This window comes from Misgurnus anguillicaudatus, chromosome 18 (genome assembly GCF_027580225.2).
Source record: "Misgurnus anguillicaudatus chromosome 18, ASM2758022v2, whole genome shotgun sequence".
Lineage (NCBI taxonomy): Eukaryota > Metazoa > Chordata > Actinopteri > Cypriniformes > Cobitidae > Misgurnus > Misgurnus anguillicaudatus.
The window spans coordinates 11,231,703-11,250,788 of NC_073354.2; the positions used below are offsets into that span (position 1 = coordinate 11,231,703).

Consider the following 19,086-nt stretch of genomic DNA (forward strand, 5'->3'; position numbering starts at 1 on the left):
TGAAACTGCTCAAAGCATCACCCGGATCTCCACACATGAACGCCAGAATCGAGAACACTTTTGTGCACACAGAGCTCATTAAAAAGAAAGTCTTGAAAAACCGACCCCGGCTGCCTTGGTGTCCGCTTGCAATCTTTGCCAGACATAAAGAATCGATTTCCGAATGCGAATGAATGAATCTCATATGAAGCTCCTTTAGAAGGTCAATGTTTTTCACTTGCGACAAAACAACAAATTATCCGTGCATTTATATGGAAGTATGCTTTAGGAGCTTAACATCTTTACTCTCTTCCCTCCTTACGTCGCATTCGTAGATCGATACATCTTGACTGGCAAGATGGCGGTGAGCTGACACCAAAACAGCCGAAGTCAGCCATCCAAAACCCTCCCCCCAGTAAACTCTGTGTACAGAAACAATGTTCCCAATGCTCAAGCCCACGAGCAGAGACACAGGCGACACCTCCAGCAAAGTATCATGCTGTGCTGAGCCTTCTCAGTGTTGTAAAAATAGCAATTTTGAAGCTCACATCATATTGAAGGCATAGCTTCTAGTTTTTTTGCGACCACTTCAGGTACTCAAAATGGCGGCAGACAAGTTTGAGATGTGAGTGACGTAAGCTGATATTCATGAATACATACTGAAAGTTTTTAATGGTTCTTATTTATAACTTTTGGGGCGATTCATGTACTCCAAATTCTGCAGAGTTATTTTTAACCCAATGCTGGGTACATATGGGAAAAAACACACGTTCGGTTATAAATAAAGCTATGCTGGGTTGTTGTTAACCCAACCATGAGTTGAAACAACCCCGCATAGGTTTATTTATTAAATCAAAATGTGTTCTGTCCAATATTTACCCAGCATTGGATAAAACAACCCTGGTAAAAACAATTTAAGGGTGGACCATATTTATATTCTAGCCTTTTCATTGACAGCTAGATAATGAAAAAATTGAAACATTCCCTGTGTATCTATAGCTGTAAAATAATTTAAATTTTTTAAAAGAACGAGAAAAAAACGTATTTATTCATGTAAAGGTTAACTGCTCCTACCTCTTATTTACTGTATGACACTGCATTAAGTAATCAGTCATTTCCCATTCAAAACTCTTACCACACCTCAAACATTTCCTCTCTTGCGAGACATTCAAATTTGAATTTAAAACTAGGTTAAGACAAACTGAGCAAACCGTGACACACCTGATTCACCGCTTTCATGTTTCATCTGAAAATGTTTTAGTTTCAAGTTTCGCTTTCATGCACGGAACCTGAAACTTTTTAAATTACATTTTGAATATCAAATGCTAATTTTGTCAGTAGCGCCGTGTATTCCACAGAAAATGAAAAATGTTTTTACATGAAAAAATGAATTCTTTAAATCTCTTCGTCTGAGGAGGACGAATAGCAGCCGAGTCCAAGTACGTGTTTTTGTGCTGATTCAGCATCAGAAGACTGATGGGTTTTTTCTGCTGCCGCTGCCTGTGCTAGTGGGAGGCTGTGAAGATTGGGCAGACCTGTGAGCAGCACTCGTGTCAGTCTACCGGTGTCCTGCTGCTGCCCTGGCAAAGGCACCCGCGAACTAGCCACCGCCATCCCCAGCCGGGTCTGATCAAAGCACAGTGGGAGGTCCTGGTCTGGAGGATCTGAGGTTTGGGCGGTAATCAGAGTTGTAAGGGCTTTTTGTGTTCCTCCTGCTTCTGGGTTGGTGTCTCCAATAACATCCTCTTCTGCTCTGCTCACAGTGCTTGGTTCATGGAGGCATGTTCGTTTGCCTAAACAAGACAGACGGTTTTATAAAGTAAATAAGGGGTTCCCAAATAGCTTAAAGGTTACGTTCTTTCTGATCCCATTTTTTAAACCCTAGTTAGTGTGTAATGATGCAGTAATAGCTTAAATAATAGTTGTAAAATGATAAAGCACAAAGTTCACTGCCAGGTGATATATTTTCTTTAACAGAATTCGCCTTTCAAAGCCTACAGCGAAAGGCCGGTTTGGACTACAGGCCTCTACTTCCTGCTTTAATGACGTCACTAGAACAGTTTTTTGGCTAAACTCCGCCCACAGGAATACGTCAGTTGCCAGCTAAGCTAACGGCAAGCTCATAGATATATACACTAGATGTCGTCTTGGGGCTCTGAGCATGCGTCAAAACCGTCGCCATCTTCGAACAGGGGGCTTGTCATAGGAAGTATCTAGGTAAAGCTGCTATCTCCGCCTGTACTTCGAATTCATGAATGATGCCGGACTTTTGTGCTGCGCATGGATGTAAGGGCTACTAGCACTATGCATTACATTTAGAAAAAGTTTTTTTTTTTTTTCATAAAATCAAAACTTTTATTTTTTCCTGTACTAAATGCTAAGTACATGTCTGACTGTTGAAACGAACCAAAAGAAAACCAAGAAAATCGCGTTCAGGACGATTTATGGTGATTTTATTTCGGTTACACCATTGCCTACAATATCGCTAATGCGGGATTCCCCTGTTTCAAGATGGCGGCTCTGTTGGACGCATTCGGTCCAATGAACTGCCGTAGCCAAGGCAACATCTAGTGTACATATCTATGACAATATCGCGTTTTTTACACGTGAAACATGAATACATGTTATATTGCGCACTGTAAACACAATCAAAGCTAAAAAACACAGAAAGAACGGGACCTTTAATGTTTCACATACACATATGAATGTTAAGTACGGGTGTATAATCCAACCATCGTGTTTACAATCACCCAAAATATTGAACATGACAGATTTTAATAGTTTTTGAAGAGGCTGCAATGTAAAAATATTTTTTAATCACTGAAAGAACAATAAATCAACTCATTTATATAAAATTTTATTTTTTATAAAAGTTTTATAAAAAAAGGTTTTTAGACAAACCTTAGGCTTTTGGATTGAGATATGTACAAGTCTGGCGTGTGTAAAAATATAATAATGTTTATACAACAACCCTGATTAACATGATTGCAACCAATCAAAAATGTTTTGGCAGATACGCTGAGTCAGAGACTCGTCCACTTGTGATCGGATCCACGAAAATTAATCTTAATATCAGGTGTAAACAGTCCTTTAAAGAGACAATAGCAGTATCATCACAAAAGCATAAACTTACAGCTGTTTTCATTGTTGATCGGCTCCTGTCTCTTTTTGGTGTATGATCTGGGTTCCCAGGGAGTGTGTTTGCAGGTGGGATCCAGGGAGCGCAGTTTGTTCAGGTAGCGTTTGTATTCTCTCTGCAGGTCCTCAATGTGCTGATGGAACTCATTGATCTTTCTCTCCGGGTAGTGAGACAACTGAGACTGCTGTAAAATGCAGATTAACAGTACATGTCACGGCTGGAACACGAGGAGGACAAAGGAAAACCCAAACGCAGACTAAAATAATGAATACTTTAATACATACAAACAGACAGAACCAAAACACCCACGAGGGGGTAAAACATAACAATAAACAGACACGAGAACTAACTGACTAACATTAACACTTGGAACACTAACTACATAGACTTTACAAGAGATCTGGAACAGAGAGTAAACACAGGGATCTGGAAAGGGAACAGAGAATAATACCAACGCACGGAGGACAGGACAGAAGGGTATTAAATAGGGAGTACTAATAACAGACACCTGGAGCTAAATCAGACATAAGGGAGCGGGAAACAATTCACGAACCCTGAGAGAAACGTGGACCGCGGAAGGGCATGTCACACAACTCTCTCAGGGCAGACACGTACTGTCACAACCTAATCTCTCAAACTCGGATAAGACAAGAAATAGAGAGATCAGGTCATGACAGTACAACACAAAACTGAAATCACAGTATATTGTTCAATTAGTTTAGCTATTTGTTAAATTTCCAGGCGAGATCTTTTACACGACCACGCTATGCTTACACAACCAATGTATTAAAAAAGAGCTTTCAAAAAGATTTGTGTTTACACTGATCCATGAACATGACTAAAAATGCTGTATTATGTGTGCCAGGCCCTAGATGGCGATGTTACTTTGTAAAGAAACACTACAAGCCAGCGCATATACACATTTTTCTACATAATGAAGTTTATTTAAAAAAGTTTGGGAGGACACGGTCTTGTGATCCAACCAATCAGCGTGAAGAAGTGCCTATAAATAGCAGTCCTTCACCTCTGTCCACATGACAGATTTTTTGCAGCATCCCTCACCTCACTCTCATCTAGTTTTATTTATTCCAGTTACAGAGGGGGGAGTACTCTGGGTTTAGGATAAAATTCAGTGCTCGGAGCCCTCTCCTCAGACAGCACATCAAATATGCTTTATCTCATTCCCTATCAATTACATGTTAATGTAAACTCGTGAAATAATAGTTACAAACAATCAAGATGGCAAAGCATCAGGCGGTTTGTTTGGATGAATGATCCAATTTTAAAACCATTTTAAAACCGGTTCCAAAAAAAACAACAACCGGAGAATCTATATGACGTGCACATTTTGATTCTGTTTTTCGTTTCATGAATTTTTCAGTCATTCTTGCACGGCGAACAGTAGTGAGCATTTTACAGTTGTATCTATCTGCCAGGACCTAGTCTCGCGTAGCCAGACCTTCAATACTGAAGGTCTGGTGTTTTTCGCTGCTTTTTCTGGACAAAACCTGCCCATGAGCTGTTTGACCGACATGTCAAACAACCAATCACAGTTTGTTTCATCTAGCGTCACGTTTTGGACTCCCCACAATAACGAGCCGGCTGGCAACAAGTCAGTTATTGAAATAACCAGCCACAACCGATTAGCATCTAAATAAACAACATTACTCACCATAGAACAACGTTGTGCACTTCATCAACAGCCACACCAATGAGACCCTCCCGTTAAACATCTGTTTGAAGCATATCTCTCCACTTTTTAACACATACAAGCAATTCAGGAGAACCAAACTTTTTGACTCCACTAACTGCCTCAAGCAAAACTCTTGGACGTCTTTTAGAGAGTCTATGCTGCGAACTTTGCATATTTTTTTAGAATTCAATGTTTAGCTGATCATGATAACTGCTCATTATTATCCACGTGAACACGACTGATTCTCTTCCTCTATGGAACGTCAGAGCTTTGTTTTCCAGGAACCGAAACTAAGCGCGACACTCGCGTCTCCTGGAAATCCGGTTTAATTCAACCAATCAAAACGACTTCGACATTCTCACAGGGTTTCCAGAAAAGTGTACGAAAAACATCAGACGTTCAGCCAACAGTCTGTGGGCGTGACGTCTGAGGCTGAGACTAGCCAGGACCTAACGTTACGACGAACCTTCTTTTATTACTCACATGCGCAGTACATTACACTCGGCATTATGACCGCAGCAAACGTTCAAAAGTTTGGTTAATCTATTCGGATATTTTATGTAAGGGAGGCAATACCTCTAATATGATGAAACATTTGCTTCAACACGGCGTTAATCTGAAGGAATGTTTCAATCTCCCAGCCGTGACTCCTCCTACAGCACACCAGATACAGCTAATAGCAGCATCTCACACTCGGGTACAAAACACAGATAGGCCTACACCTTCGAATTAAAGCTGCATAATTCTGGATAAACTGACATCTCTTTTGTAAGACAAAGACGATAAATATTAGGCAGCTAACTGTTACAGGACAACATAGTTTATTTAAAATTATATTAACTTTGCAGGGCTCTCAAGTGTCACGCATTCACCGTGAGACACACGCATTTAGCCAGTTCACACGCTCACACCATACCTTGTATTTCTTACACTGAGGAGTAAGAAATAACTTTTCCTCCTAATAATGGATGAGGCGCAGGTGTACGCAGGAAGTTCTCTACCGGGAGTTCATAGCTGTCTTGAGTTTTAAGATGTGCTTAACTTAACCCAGCGGTGCAGGAAGCGAGACACACATGACATCAAAGTACCGTGAGAACTTTTTGAGAAATCATACGGAGGAGTCTGATTTCAAATCGCTCTCGCACTACTCTGATGTCACACACACGGCAAGTTCTGTGTGTATGTGTACAGTATGTACATTGAGCAGTGCTGTTCAGCTGTCATGTTTGGGAACAGATTTCTGATTTAATTTGGATACATTTGTATTTTTTAAAGAGGCTATGTAAAAATGTTTTATTTGGATGAATTTTTCTGTCTTTTATCAGACTTACCAATTGTTAGAATTTCTATTTGTGCTTGTCAGTTATGAACAATAGGTAAAATGTAATTGCTATCACAAACTTGAAAGAATTGGGTTGGGCCGAGGGCCACTCCTGCAAACAACGTATTGGCCATCACTCCATCTCATTCCAAACTTCTGATAAAACTTGAGAGCCCTGCAATTTGTATCATTCATTCTGGCACTTTTAAAATGTCATTTTTAGATGAATTATCACAGTTAAAGGGGATATATCATGAAAATCTGACTTTTTCCATGTTTAAGTGCTATAATTGGGTCCCCAGTGCTTTTATCAACCTAGAAAATTTGAATAAGATCAACCCAGTACCTTAGTTTTGGTAAACCATTGTCCACAAGCATGTAAAACAATAGGTTGTTGGAATATGGCTCCCGGTGATGTCAGAAGGGGATAATACTGCCCCTTAATCTGCACTATCTAACCATGCCACTGCCATTTAGTACACAAATCAGCTCATTTGCATGTTAAAGGACACACCTAAAATGAGACATTTTTGCACACAACCTACAAAGTGTCAATTTTAACATGCTATAATAAATTATTTATATTTAAAACTTCACATACATACTCTAAGGACACCAAAAATGTATTTGACATCTTAAAAAAGTCTTGTGAAATGTCCCCTTTAACATTTACAGCCAACAGGTTATAGTCAAAATGTGGCAAGAATAAAATGTAAAAAATTCTTGAAAGTATTTTCACTTTTTTTCTCTGACTAAAAATATTGGAATCGGAACCGGGAATCAATAAGAACCGGATTCGATAAGCGGAATTAGTATTGGAATTGCTAAAATTAAAATAATTCCCAACCCTACTAGAAAGCTGCAATTTTTTTTACTTTGCATTAATAAACTCAGTATTTTGAGCAGCACAAACACACAAACTATATACTGTAATGCAGTGGTTCTCAAACTTTTTCTGCGTGCGGCCCCCCTTGTGTAAGGTGCATTCCTATGCCCCCCCCCAAAGAAAATTTATGACAAAAAACTGTTCTAAAATTTAACATTTTAATTAAACAAAACATATTAAGTTACATAGTAGTGCTGTTGGTTAGTAGCCATATTTCTTTTTAGGTTTAATTACACAGAATTCATGATAAATGAATGTATTTTATAGAATGTCATAAAACTGGGGCCCCCCGGAACCATCTTGTGGCCCCCCTGGGGGCCCCGGACCCCAGAACCACTGCAATGTATACAATGTTATATATAGATCGGCTGCCAAACCTTCCTTCACATAACAGTGATCCATGATAGCCATCTTCCCTCATCTTTAGGAAACCAAAACATTGGTTATTTCTACGATATATTTGTTTCAGAGCTTAGTTTAGCCACTACCAAACAGAGACCGGACGTTAACTCTTTCGCTGCCAGCGTTTTTAAAAAAAGTTGCCAGCCAGCACCAGCGTTTTTCATGATTTTCGCAAAAGTTTAATGCCTTCCAGAAAATGTTTTTCTTTAAATATATAAACATACAATATGAAAACCAAATGAAAGAACAGACCCTCTGCTTTCAAACAAAAAAACCTGTTTCATCCTACCTTCAGTAGTTCTTTTGTAATCAGCTTTTGAATATGGTTTCTCCAAAAACACCACATTTTGAGCAAAAAGCAGAGATTATTCCATTTTTTTTTAAAGTGCCGCCCATACGTGTAACCGCTACAGCGCACGTGTGTCCAATGAAACCATCTATAGGCCAAATTAACACATAAGCTTGACGTCACCATTATCACCGGGGTGTAGATTTGGTTTGAAAATTGGGAGGGTTAAACAGGCCTGTTCAATTTTTTATTTAAGAAAAATCCGTAACTGAGAACTTAAAAAAAAGACTCATTTAGGAAGAAAAAAACACAGATGTGAATAATTTTGTCATTGATAATTACAGACATTATTAAAAAAATTAACTAACAAAACAGAACAGCGCTTCGCTTGATTTTGGTGCTACCCATGCTCTAAACAGCAGCAAAGCTCTCATGTTGTGTTGGTGTCTGGTGAAAGTGCAACGCATTGGTTGGGCGTTACCAAATGGTTCAATGAAGTGGGGGATATTTTTGTCTTATTTATTATGATGAACTTGTATTTAATTTGGAACAAACGTATCGTTACAAAATACATCCATTTAGCATATTTTTAAATTGATCTACTGTTGTTTTAATGTTAAAATATTAGAGGGGAGGTTGTAACTGATGGATTTGAATATTGAGGGGAATTTACCTCCCCCATCACCCCACAAACAACGCTCCTGGTTACCACAGATTTGTGTTTTTTTTTCTATTTTAAACAGACACAACAAGGCGTCATTTTCTAAAGCTTGCACTTTGAAAGAAACAGTCTGCATTCTGCATTTTCAGGACCTCAAAATGTCGTTGTCATGCAAGCGAACAGCCAAACCACATATAAACTGTGTAAAGAGCCCCTAAATCAACAGAGGTGCCATAAGTGATCAAAGATTGTGGGCTGAGGTGTTTGTATATAGAGGGGTGTCACAATTATCCAGTACGGTGAGGATAAAATGTGGATTTCTGTTCAACAGGAGTCAATTTAATTGTCTCAAGTTATAGTTTAGTTAGACAATCAAGGAAAGGATTAAAGATAATGTAATATGTTCACTGCCATCTTTGGTATAGAGACAGAGCGCAGTTATGCAAATTTGAAAACCACGCCCACCGGGGGGGAATTCAATCCAACCGTCTCCATTGACTTTGTATTGCGAGAAGCCGCCTCCTTGTCATTTCTGGCTTATAACAAAAAACTGAATAATGCCTAAAAGCTGCTCTGTGACAATATGTACAGCTAACAAGCCAAAGAACCCAGAAATAAGTTTTTATAAGCTGTCGAGCCGTAAAACCCAGCATTTAAGGAGAATAAAGTGGATCGCCGACTACGTTTCCCCCTAGTGGACGCAGTTCTACTAATAGAAGTACTATGAAAAGTTGCCTGTATCCATTTTTGTGTCTTTAAACGCTCGTTTTTTTGGGGTCGACAGCTTATAAAAACTTATTTACAGATTAAACTTAAAAACAGAATAATACCTAAAAGCTGCTGTGTGACAAGGTGTACATCTAACACGCCAAAAAAAATAAATAAATACGTTTTTATAAGCTGTCGACTTCAAAAAACGAGCGTTTAGACACAGAAATGGAAACAGGCAACTTTTCATAGTACTCCTATTAGTAAAACTGCATTCAATAGGGGGAAACGTAGTCGGCGATCCACTTTATTCTCCCTAAAGGCTGGGTTTTACGGCTCGACAGCTTATAAAAACTTATTTCTGTGTTCTTTGGCTTGTTAGCTGTACATATTGTCCCAAAGCAGCTCCAAGGCATCATTCAGCTTCCCGTTATAAGCCAGAAATGACCAGGAGGCGGCCCACCGCAATACAAAGTCAATCGAGACAGCCGGATTGCCTTCCCCCCCGGTGGGCGTGGCCCTCAGGTTGTGACGCGCTGCGCTCTGTCTCTATAAGTAACAAAAAGGGTGGTCATTGACAGGAAACATCACGCCGTTAACATTTCATTTGTCATTTCAGCATTCCCACATAACAAACCACTTCGGCCGTGTTACATGCACTACTTTATGAGGTCTGACTACAGATTTTTAATCATGTTCAGTACATGAATGTGTGAGGGCCATGGCAAAACCTTCAGCTTGTTATCCTGTCGTTTCATAAAAAAACATTTGTACAGATAGTGTGGTAGTGTTTCAGAATTTGCCTATATTTATCTGCATTCATTATTTCCTGTGAGATGTTATCTGTGCCACTGATTGCAACATATGCCCAAAGCATGACTGTCATTGAGATATGTCCTTTCCATTACCTTCTTGACTCTTATTCTCCAAACATATATTTGCTCATAATGGGTCTTCATCAGTCTACAGGACGTGTTACCAAAATATTAAGTGTTGCTAAGATGTTCATTTGGACACTTCAAATGCTGTATTTTGTGGAAAGGTTATCTTCTTGTGGCTTCTATAGGAAGACTGCGTTTGTCCAGTAGTCACTGAACCCCAAAGCAACCACTCAGGAGTCTGCTAAATTTTTATTGTCTTTTCAAACTACAAACTTATTTCTTAGAAAAATCTAAAAACACTACTTTCATCTTATAGCTTCTATGCAGCTGCTTAGAGAAGCCAATGGTTGCTGATTTTTGGGACAAGATTTAAAAATTACAAACAAGTCATAACTAAGCTAACTAAGGTAATTTGCTCCAAACAAGGTCAAAACGGCCATCACAATGCTCCTTGGGGTCAACTTCTGGCACAGGTTTTACATGGTGTAAAGATACACTCCAATATGTGAAAAGCATCTTGTTGCATGTACCTATACTGTTAACACAATGCAAATACCATCTAGTATAAATAGCATCTATTAACACTAGGATTGAACACCATTTACATTTAGTGTGAAGAAAATATTTATGTTGCTATCTACACAACTTTTTTAAGATGTCAAAGAAATCTTTTGTGTCCCCAGGGTATGTATGTGAAGTTATAGCTCAAAATATCATATAGATAATTTATTATTACATGTTAAAATTGCCACTTTGTAGGTGTGAGCAAAAATGTTCTGTTTTGGGTGTGTCCTTTAAAATGCAAATGAGTTGATCACTGCACTAAATGGCAGTGCTGTGGTTGGATAGTGCCGATTAAGAGGCGGTATTATCCCCTTCTGACATCAAAAGGGAGCCAAATTTCAATTACCTATTCTTTCACATGCTTGCAGAGAATTGTTTAACGAAGCTAAATTACTGGGTTGATCTTTTTCACATTTTCTAGATTGGTAGAAGCACTGGGGACCCAATTTTAGCACTTAAACATGGAAAAAGTCAGATTTTCATGATGTGTCCCCTTAAAAGCAAATGACTTCCAGAGGGGGTGACTTGTCTACGTTTACATTCTGGGCGAGTGTCCCAAATCTAGATTTTCTGTTTTTCTAAACCACACAAATCCAATTTTTTCAAATCAGACCCAAGCCACTTTCATATGTTGTCCTAAATTAGATACATATCAGACTTTTACGTCATTGGAATGGGACAAATGTCACAATTCTACGCTGGAGAGGGCGGGAAGATGACATCACGTCTTCTTCTGCACATGCAGAAATTGGATTTTAGGGAAAAAAATCCGAACTGAGCATTAAGACCTGCAGTGTGAACTATTTATAACCAAGTTGAGATACATGAATAAGCAACAGGTGGCATCGTCTTACTACTTCACTATGGGGCAGTTTCCCAGACAGGATTTAGGTCATTCTAAGGCTTAGTTATTTTAGGACATTTAAGTAGTTTTTACAAACATATCTTACAAACTCCATTACTGATGTGCATTTTGAGATAAAACAATGGCACGGATGCATGTTAAAATATGTCAGTGCAAGATGTTTTTAAATAAAGGCAGCTCAAGCATGCACTTTAGTCTGGGACTAGGATGCGCTCTGTCCGGGAAACAGCCCCAATATGTACGTGTGCATGATACCTGCAGATAGTACTCTATCTCCTTCTTAATGCTTGGAATCCATTTCTTCACGGCTGCCACTGAATTTAACGTCGCCTGCACATGAAAGAATCGATGAGCAAAGTGATCGTTTCTAAGTGTCTTGCAAAAATAACCAAAGCTTTATGGTCATTTTGAATAAATGTGTTTCTTACAAGTTTTGGCCTTGAAACGTGGACATCTTTAATGCGACCCTCTAGAAAAAGAAACATGCGTGAATTATTCCACAAACTGATTCTGTGCAAGTGAACACACGAGAGGCAGCCGCATGGCTAAGTTAATAATCTAAGCTGATATTTAAAACAATCGTGTTTCATACTTTGCACTTTAGCGTTTATTCACTTGTTCCAAATAACTTGAGACCATGTCTCATACCCTCTCTCTCCTTCTGTAGCCACAATCGATTCAATTTTCCAAGCTGCTTTTCTTCGTTTCTCGCCATTCCAGTAACGTTTCCGGCAACACGGAGTCACGTGATAAAGTCCGTCACGTGACGAGGTATTAAGCCTGTTCGACTTAATGCGGCGCCGCAAGAGTCGACAGCCGGATGACGTCAAAGTACCGCGAGAGCGATTAGCGAAATCATACGGAGGAGTTTGCTTTTAAATCGTTCTCGCGGAACTTTGACGTCATCTTGTAGTCGCACGTTAATTCTTTAACCTCATATAAGCGCTGAAAGATTTTTATATTAAATTTATATTTATATAGAACAGTTCTTCTGATCTATAGTGTTTTTTCGTTCATAAAACGTAAGAAATGTATTTCCCGTGTTGAAATATTTTTTAACCTATTGTTTACTCGTAGGTGCTCAAATGTTGTGTTTGACTGACACCTATCGACAAAACTGTGTTTTGCTATTTATTAGAATACAGTTTAGGTTACATTATTCTTGTACTACAATAAAGTATTTAAATACAATATTATTACTTTTCATAGGTTTAAATAAAGTATAAAAATTATAAAACGTTAAAATTATGCAAATAGGAAAATTATTTTTTATTGTCCAACAAATAGAAATTAGCAAAAGTCTCTGTTAACATTTACACCTTATATTAAAATGAACATCATGATGCCAGTTGTTTTAATCATGTTTGTCATCATTATTTTACAAGGAACATTTTTTTCTTCAGCAGGGTACTTATGCTCTGGTGGGCTTGTGTACCTTCTGTCTCTGCCACCTGAAGGGCGTTTTTATTTACGTTATTCGTTGCCTGTAAATTTGCTCGCTCCCCATGTGTCCAGTTTACCAGTCTCTGCACTGTTTCCACATGTCCGGCACGACAAGCACAGTGCAGCGCCGTGTCTTTATTGTTATCCAGGGTGTTGATCTTGGCACCCTTCTCGAGCAGTAGCTCCACCAGCAGGTCTTGTCCATGTTCTGCAGCTAAATGTAGAGGAGTCCTCCTCCACACATTCTTATCATTCACATTCTTGCTTTTAGCAGATGCAAGAAGTACAGCTGCAGTTTTTACTTTCCCCTTACTAGCAGCGTAATGCAGAGGTGAACATCCATCCATCTCCGTAGCTCCAACTTTAGCCTTACCAGCTAGCAGCACTGAAACTGCCTTAGTGTGACCCTCCATCGAAGCCAGGTGTAGTGGGGACTTTTTTTCTTTATCAGGTGCATTGGCATCACACCCCGCAGTGAGTAACAGCTGTATGATGCCGGCATCACCTTGCGTAGCTGCCAAGTGCAGGGCTGTTCGTCCCAGTTTGTCTTTATGGTGGATGTCCGCCTTGCCCTCCAGAAGTTGGGAGACAGCTTGGCCGTGACCGCTGTGGCTTGCAAGGTGCAGGGCAGTGAGCCCATCCTGGGTGACGGAGTTAATTTCAGCTCCCTTATGCAACAATAGCACCATCAAAGCTGGCTGGTTATGTAATGCGCTTAGATGTAAAGGGGTCTGATCTTTAGGGCCAGTGATGTTGGGGTCTATGCCCTTTTCCAGCAGCATCTGGGGTAAATCATATACATTTTGATTTTGTTTAGTAAATATGTCACCAAAAAATATTTGTTTATATACTGTAAGTAATTATCTATTAATTTTATTCATCATTAGTAAGTACCACGTTATTTACCTGTGCAACTTGCATACTCCCACTCTGAATGGCCAGGTGAAGAGCAGAGATCTGGTTTGGCAGTCTATCATCCAGTCTGACTTTTTTTGCGACCAGTACTTTGAAGACCTCTGTGTTTCCCAGCTCTGCAGCCAGCAACATAGGTGTATATCCAAGCTCATTACAACAATTAACATCTGCACCATGATCAACGAGTGCAGCCACAACTTCGTCCAAGTTCCTCTGTACCGCTTTAAAAAGAGCAGAGTTGACATCATTCTGAGACATGGACTTTTGCGTGAGGTGCAAAAACGAAGACAGCAAAGACTTTCGGTTCAGCTCAAACGCGGCATCCACAATCACAGAATCCACCTGAGCTCCAGCTTTAAGCAGAACTGCAGCGGTTTTCTCATTTCCGTGGTTTATAGCGTGATAGAGAGCTGTTTTTCTTTGGCCATCTCTGGTATCAACCAAAGCACCATTTCGCAGAAGAACCTCTGCCAGTGTTGCATCATCCTGTATGGCAGCCATGTGTAAAACTGTTGTCTGGTTCTTAACATTTCTTTTCTCCTCAAGCACCAGAGCTTTGACTGTACTGTCATGTCCATTGTGGGCAGCTATATGCAAGGGAGTCTTTGATGCTTGGTCTGTATCTTGGATATCAGCCCAGGCTTTTCAAAGAGCCACAGAGGCGTTAGTGTGGCACCTCTCTGAAGCTCGGTGCACTGCTGTACGGACATCCCTGTCTATTATATTCAGTTTAGCCCCCTGTCTGAGCAAAAAGTATATGATGGCCTCCTTACCATGCTCAGCAGCCAGGTGCAGTAAGGTACAGGACAGGTGAGGTGGATGATTGATATCCATACCTTTGATAAGGTCCTGCAGAAGATGTATATCACCTGTGGATATAGCTTTAAGGATGGCATCATCATCACTTTCAGGTTTAGAGATTTGTTTCGTTTTTTCCAAAAAAGAAGCCTCATTTGTGATACTCTTTGGTGGGATTTTTTCAGGATGAAGTTCCCTGATTGATTTTGGGTGTTTGACGAGGCCTTGTTTGTCTTTTTCTAGCAGATATCCGATTAGCTGTCTCCTTGCATCTCTGATGCCCTCATTAACTCCGCCTACGTAAGTTCTCACGTGCTGATAAAGGACAGGTTCCACTTTTTTTAGACAAGGGTAGAAGAAGATGCGACAGGCGCGCTCTCCTCTCGAGATCAAGATGTTTAACATTTTGGTGTTCTTCTCCTCTTGTGCTGTGACGCTGGACATCAGGGCACGGCTGTCGGGTTGAAGAACTCCGTTTGCAATGAGAAGGTTCAGCAAATCCTCTGTGTTGGAAATTCCACTGACCAGCTCATTTTTCTTCATCCGAATCACTTCAATCGCATATGGATTGGTAAAGCTGGTTGATCCCATCATGATAACCTCCGCATGTCAGGCTACGGATATAATAAAGTTCTGGAGGAAGCTGTGAGCTTTTGTAAGCTGAAATTGAAAGACCTTGCGCATTCTCTTTGTCACTATAAACAAATAGTTTCTTAGCAACCAAATATAAAGTGAACCATAGTAAAACTGCATGTGGAAATCTTTAAAATGCCACCAAGAAATAAATATAATCATAATAATAAGTTAAATCATAAAATAATGAAATGCTTAAAGATGTTTAACTTGGTTTATATTTTAAGAGTTTTGTTGATTGCACATGCCTGCTCAATTTTTGTTTGGACTTTGGATTTCCTTCCTTATCTACTTTTGCAAGGAATCTGCTATACATGACAACTGTAACCATGACAGAAATCATTCCCTTTGTTATAAAAGCAACCATGCTCCTAATGACTATATTGTCATGTGAAACATGTTATAAATGATACCTTTAGCACAGATGCTAACAAGCTACTATGTTTGCAGCTGTTCTTACAGGTTTATTGTGGTTTTAATTTGGGGTTTAATTTAATTGGCCACCATTAAATATATTACAAATACCACAAAATATATACAAATATTTAAAACAGTATTAATAAAAGAACAGTAAACGAAAAAGCTTATCACCATGTAACATTGTGTAAGTGATTTACTGCTCATTAGTTAATAAAATGCCCTAATTCCCTCATTCCCAAAACCAATAGGAAACACTGAAGGTCTGAAAGTATTATGGAGATTAGTCTGAGGAGTTCCTCTTCCCGTAACACACGCCCACTTGCTCAAATGACGTAGGTCTTCCGACTACTCTCTTACCTAATATGGATAGGTAGGTGCCGATTTTCCGGTATGATGTCATCTCTTCCCAAGTTTGGGCAGTGGACTTGGAGGATTTGACAGATTATAAATATTAATGTGTGTTGGTGACCTGAATATGATATGAGACGTTTACTTGCCTCGTTTCTGTATAAAGGCACTGATATTCATGTTCATGTTGAATATCAGTTTATGTTCTATTTTTTAACTGTCTGTGACACATTATGATATATTTTGTGTGTCTATAATCATATGTTTATTTATTTGATTAATTAATGTCACATTTACTAAATTATTGCTTATTTTGTAAATACAAATATGGGTATATTTTAACTTGTTCAATAAAGCAATATTCTTTAGTTGGGTATTAACTCATTCAGTAATAAACATTCTGAATACCAGCAAGTGTCCTGTTTAGATTCAATCAACTGTTAAGAGTGACCACAAAAGCACTTCGTGGTCTGCTGGGTTGTCTCTATTTTAGCAGTGAGGTGGCGCCCTCTATTGGTATAAACAGGTATAGAATCTTATAATTGCCCTTTATTTAAATCAAATGTATTAATTTTTTTCCCATAGGCAGACATACATCTTAAGACTTAAAAACATTTATTGCTGACACAATGATAGTCTAGTCTAAATATGCAATAACTTGATTTTAACACTGTACTGTTGAATTACCTGGTATATGTTTAGATTATCATAGCACTTCCCTGTTTTCATTAGTATGGCAATATAAGGCGTTGGACTTGTAAACTCTAAACATCTGTATGAAGCATGGGAGTTTGTGTTGGCTTGATTAACATTTTTAAAGTTTGAGAACTTATTCTATTTATAATAGGCTACATACTAGATCAATGCTATTATAGGTAAAAATACTGTAGTTGTTTTCTATTCAGTTTTTGAATATTTGCTACTTGTATATTTAAACCTATGTGTGAATTTTACTTTGCAAAACAGGTACCATTCAAAACATGTCAGCACATGTTTGTCTTGAACACGCGTGCACACACAACCAATCTCTTCGGTTAAGACAACAACGACATTGTTTTCGTTTCACATACTTTATTACAGTTCATAAATATTGATTAGTTTCTGATGTTCTCAGAAAACAAACATAAAAAAATTATATTGTACTTTACTTACAAATGGTAAACTTAAGTACTCCTGGTTGATCTTATTTACAAATAACAATGAGTGAAACCTCATTAATGAACTTTTTTTAAAAAAAGGAAACTGCTGAAGTTTTGACTATAACTCAAAGGGAAAGAGCAATTTCATTCAGTTTAAGAACAAAAAGTACAATGTAACTCATAAGTCAGGCAGCTTTTATCAAATGTTTAAAGGACACGACTTCCTGCTCGGTATACGCCAGACATTTATATCCCTATTGTAGTCATGTCCCCGGTTTTTCTTCTATAATACTGAGTGTGCTCCGTTAAGCTTAGGTCCATGCACCATCTGGTCAAAGTGAACAAAGTCTCTTTTCTTATCAGAAAGTAAAACTTGTAACAGAGTGAGTCTCATGCCCTCTGTCTCTATTAGACCGAGTTTGTGAAGTTTTGTACTCCCCAAAAGTCCAGTCAGAACATCCTTTTACGCGCCAGAGCGCAAGGCACTCGGCCGGACAGTCCCGGTCCCAGTGGGCTAATGCCAGCAGTCATGCTTGCTTGAAGCCCATGAAGTTTGTCCTTTGCGTCTATTTAAGTAAACTCAAATGTCTTTTCGTTCTTCTCAGAACGTTTGCAGCTGTTGTGTCAACATAAGTTGGCAGCCGCTGTTGACGTGGTTCATGACTTTCTGCTTGAGCTGTGCCACTTGTTCGCGCAGCATGTTGGCAGTGGATGCCAGCTCCGAGTTCTGCGACTTCAGGTTCTTGACTTTATCTTCCAGCCGGGAGATCCTCTCAAGTTTCCTCTTCCGGCATTTGGAGGCGGCGATCCGGTTCCTCATGCGCTTTCTCTCGGCTTTAATGCGCTCCTGGCTCTCCATGTCAATTGGAGAGAGAGGAGGGGTCTCTCCGGGCATCTCTGGCACCGTCTGTGGTTCCTCTTTTAGCGCCTGAAGTCTCTGGTGCTGGACGGGCAGTTGCGTGCTCATGGTGTGCTGTGGCGGTGCTGTCGTGTAGCTCATAGCGGGGTTGGGGGCGCTGAAACTCGGCGCCGCCGAGGGCGCGCTGCTGATGGCAGGGTTGAACGTGTTGAGGTCAGCGTACACCGGGGGTTCCGACCGCATGGCTGAGCTGTAAACCGCACCACCTGCCATGGACGACACGGGTGCCATCGTGTTGTTAATGGTGGTCTGGGGAGCGGAGGTGACGTTGGGCAAGTGCTGGTGATGCAGTTCGGCCAGTGCCCTCACGAACCCTTCCGCGAAACCTTCCTGCTCGTCCGTCACATTCTTAGGACACAGAAACTGAGTCGGAGTCGGCGTTGTCGTTATCAGGCCGTTACTGGACTGGATAATGAGCCTCTCCAACTCCGGCGAAGCCAACTTGAGCAGTCCCACATCGGGAGAGGTGAGGATCTCGTTGGCTTTGGCCCGCAGGTGCGGCTTCAGGTTGCCGGCTGGGTCGGTCAGATTCAGCGTCATGCTGTGTTTCAAAGCTTTGTGGTTGTATCCAAATGTAGCGCTGTCATGTTGAGAGAAAGCGCTGTTTACAGTGTCATCGTAGAAAGTAGTTTCCATCTTGGTAGACATAGAAGAGAAAACGAAACTTTTCGTTCAAAAGTCTTTCACGGTTTCAAGCAATAAACCGCTCTCCGCTTGCACCTCAGAAAACAAGTAGCGCGGGGTCGGAGACAAAAGCAAGAAGATTCGCAAAGTTTAGAGTTCGTTCGTGAACTCCCTGTCCCGTCAGAAACTTACTGCGTAAAGTTATCGCCAAAGTCCAAAACTCGGCTCCGCGAACATTAAAAGCTCCTCGGCCAATGCTGTCGTACTCTTTCAAGATGTCAGAACATAAACAGCGCTGAGATGAAAACTTGTGTTTTAATTCAACCGAGCTTTGAGCTTAGATGTTTCACTGTAGCGAGATCTGTATACTCTGAGCTTCTCCAGCGTGGAGGCAAACCTTATCTGCTACCACTGCCCCACTAAAAATAGCAATGATGTCATGCATACAGTCTCTTATTG

The 19,086-nt window shown here is 39.9% G+C and overlaps 3 protein-coding genes across 3 annotated transcripts; all 3 read right to left on the reverse strand.

The window, feature by feature from the left end:
- Positions 1-1,199: 1,199 nt before the first annotated feature.
- LOC129429778 (uncharacterized) lies at positions 1,200-12,155 on the reverse strand. Its single transcript, XM_055186709.2, has 5 exons — positions 12,037-12,155; positions 11,817-11,857; positions 11,644-11,718; positions 3,113-3,302; positions 1,200-1,772 (listed from the first exon to the last, which is right to left on the reverse strand). The coding sequence occupies exons 1-5, from the start codon at positions 12,101-12,103 to the stop codon at positions 1,375-1,377; spliced, it is 771 nt and encodes a 256-aa protein (XP_055042684.1). The 5' UTR covers positions 12,104-12,155; the 3' UTR covers positions 1,200-1,374.
- A 461-nt stretch (positions 12,156-12,616) lies between these two features.
- caiap (CARD- and ANK-containing Inflammasome Adaptor Protein) lies at positions 12,617-15,668 on the reverse strand. The gene is given in 2 exon segments (XM_055186471.2): positions 12,617-13,613; positions 13,738-15,668. Coding segments are annotated over 2 exon segments (2,253 nt in total). The 5' UTR covers positions 15,139-15,668; the 3' UTR covers positions 12,617-12,761.
- A 1,328-nt stretch (positions 15,669-16,996) lies between these two features.
- Positions 16,997-19,031, reverse strand: jun (Jun proto-oncogene, AP-1 transcription factor subunit). Its single transcript, XM_055186040.2, has one exon. The coding sequence runs from the start codon at positions 18,649-18,651 to the stop codon at positions 17,686-17,688; it is 966 nt and encodes a 321-aa protein (XP_055042015.1). The 5' UTR covers positions 18,652-19,031; the 3' UTR covers positions 16,997-17,685.
- Between the last annotated feature and the right edge of the window lie 55 nt (positions 19,032-19,086).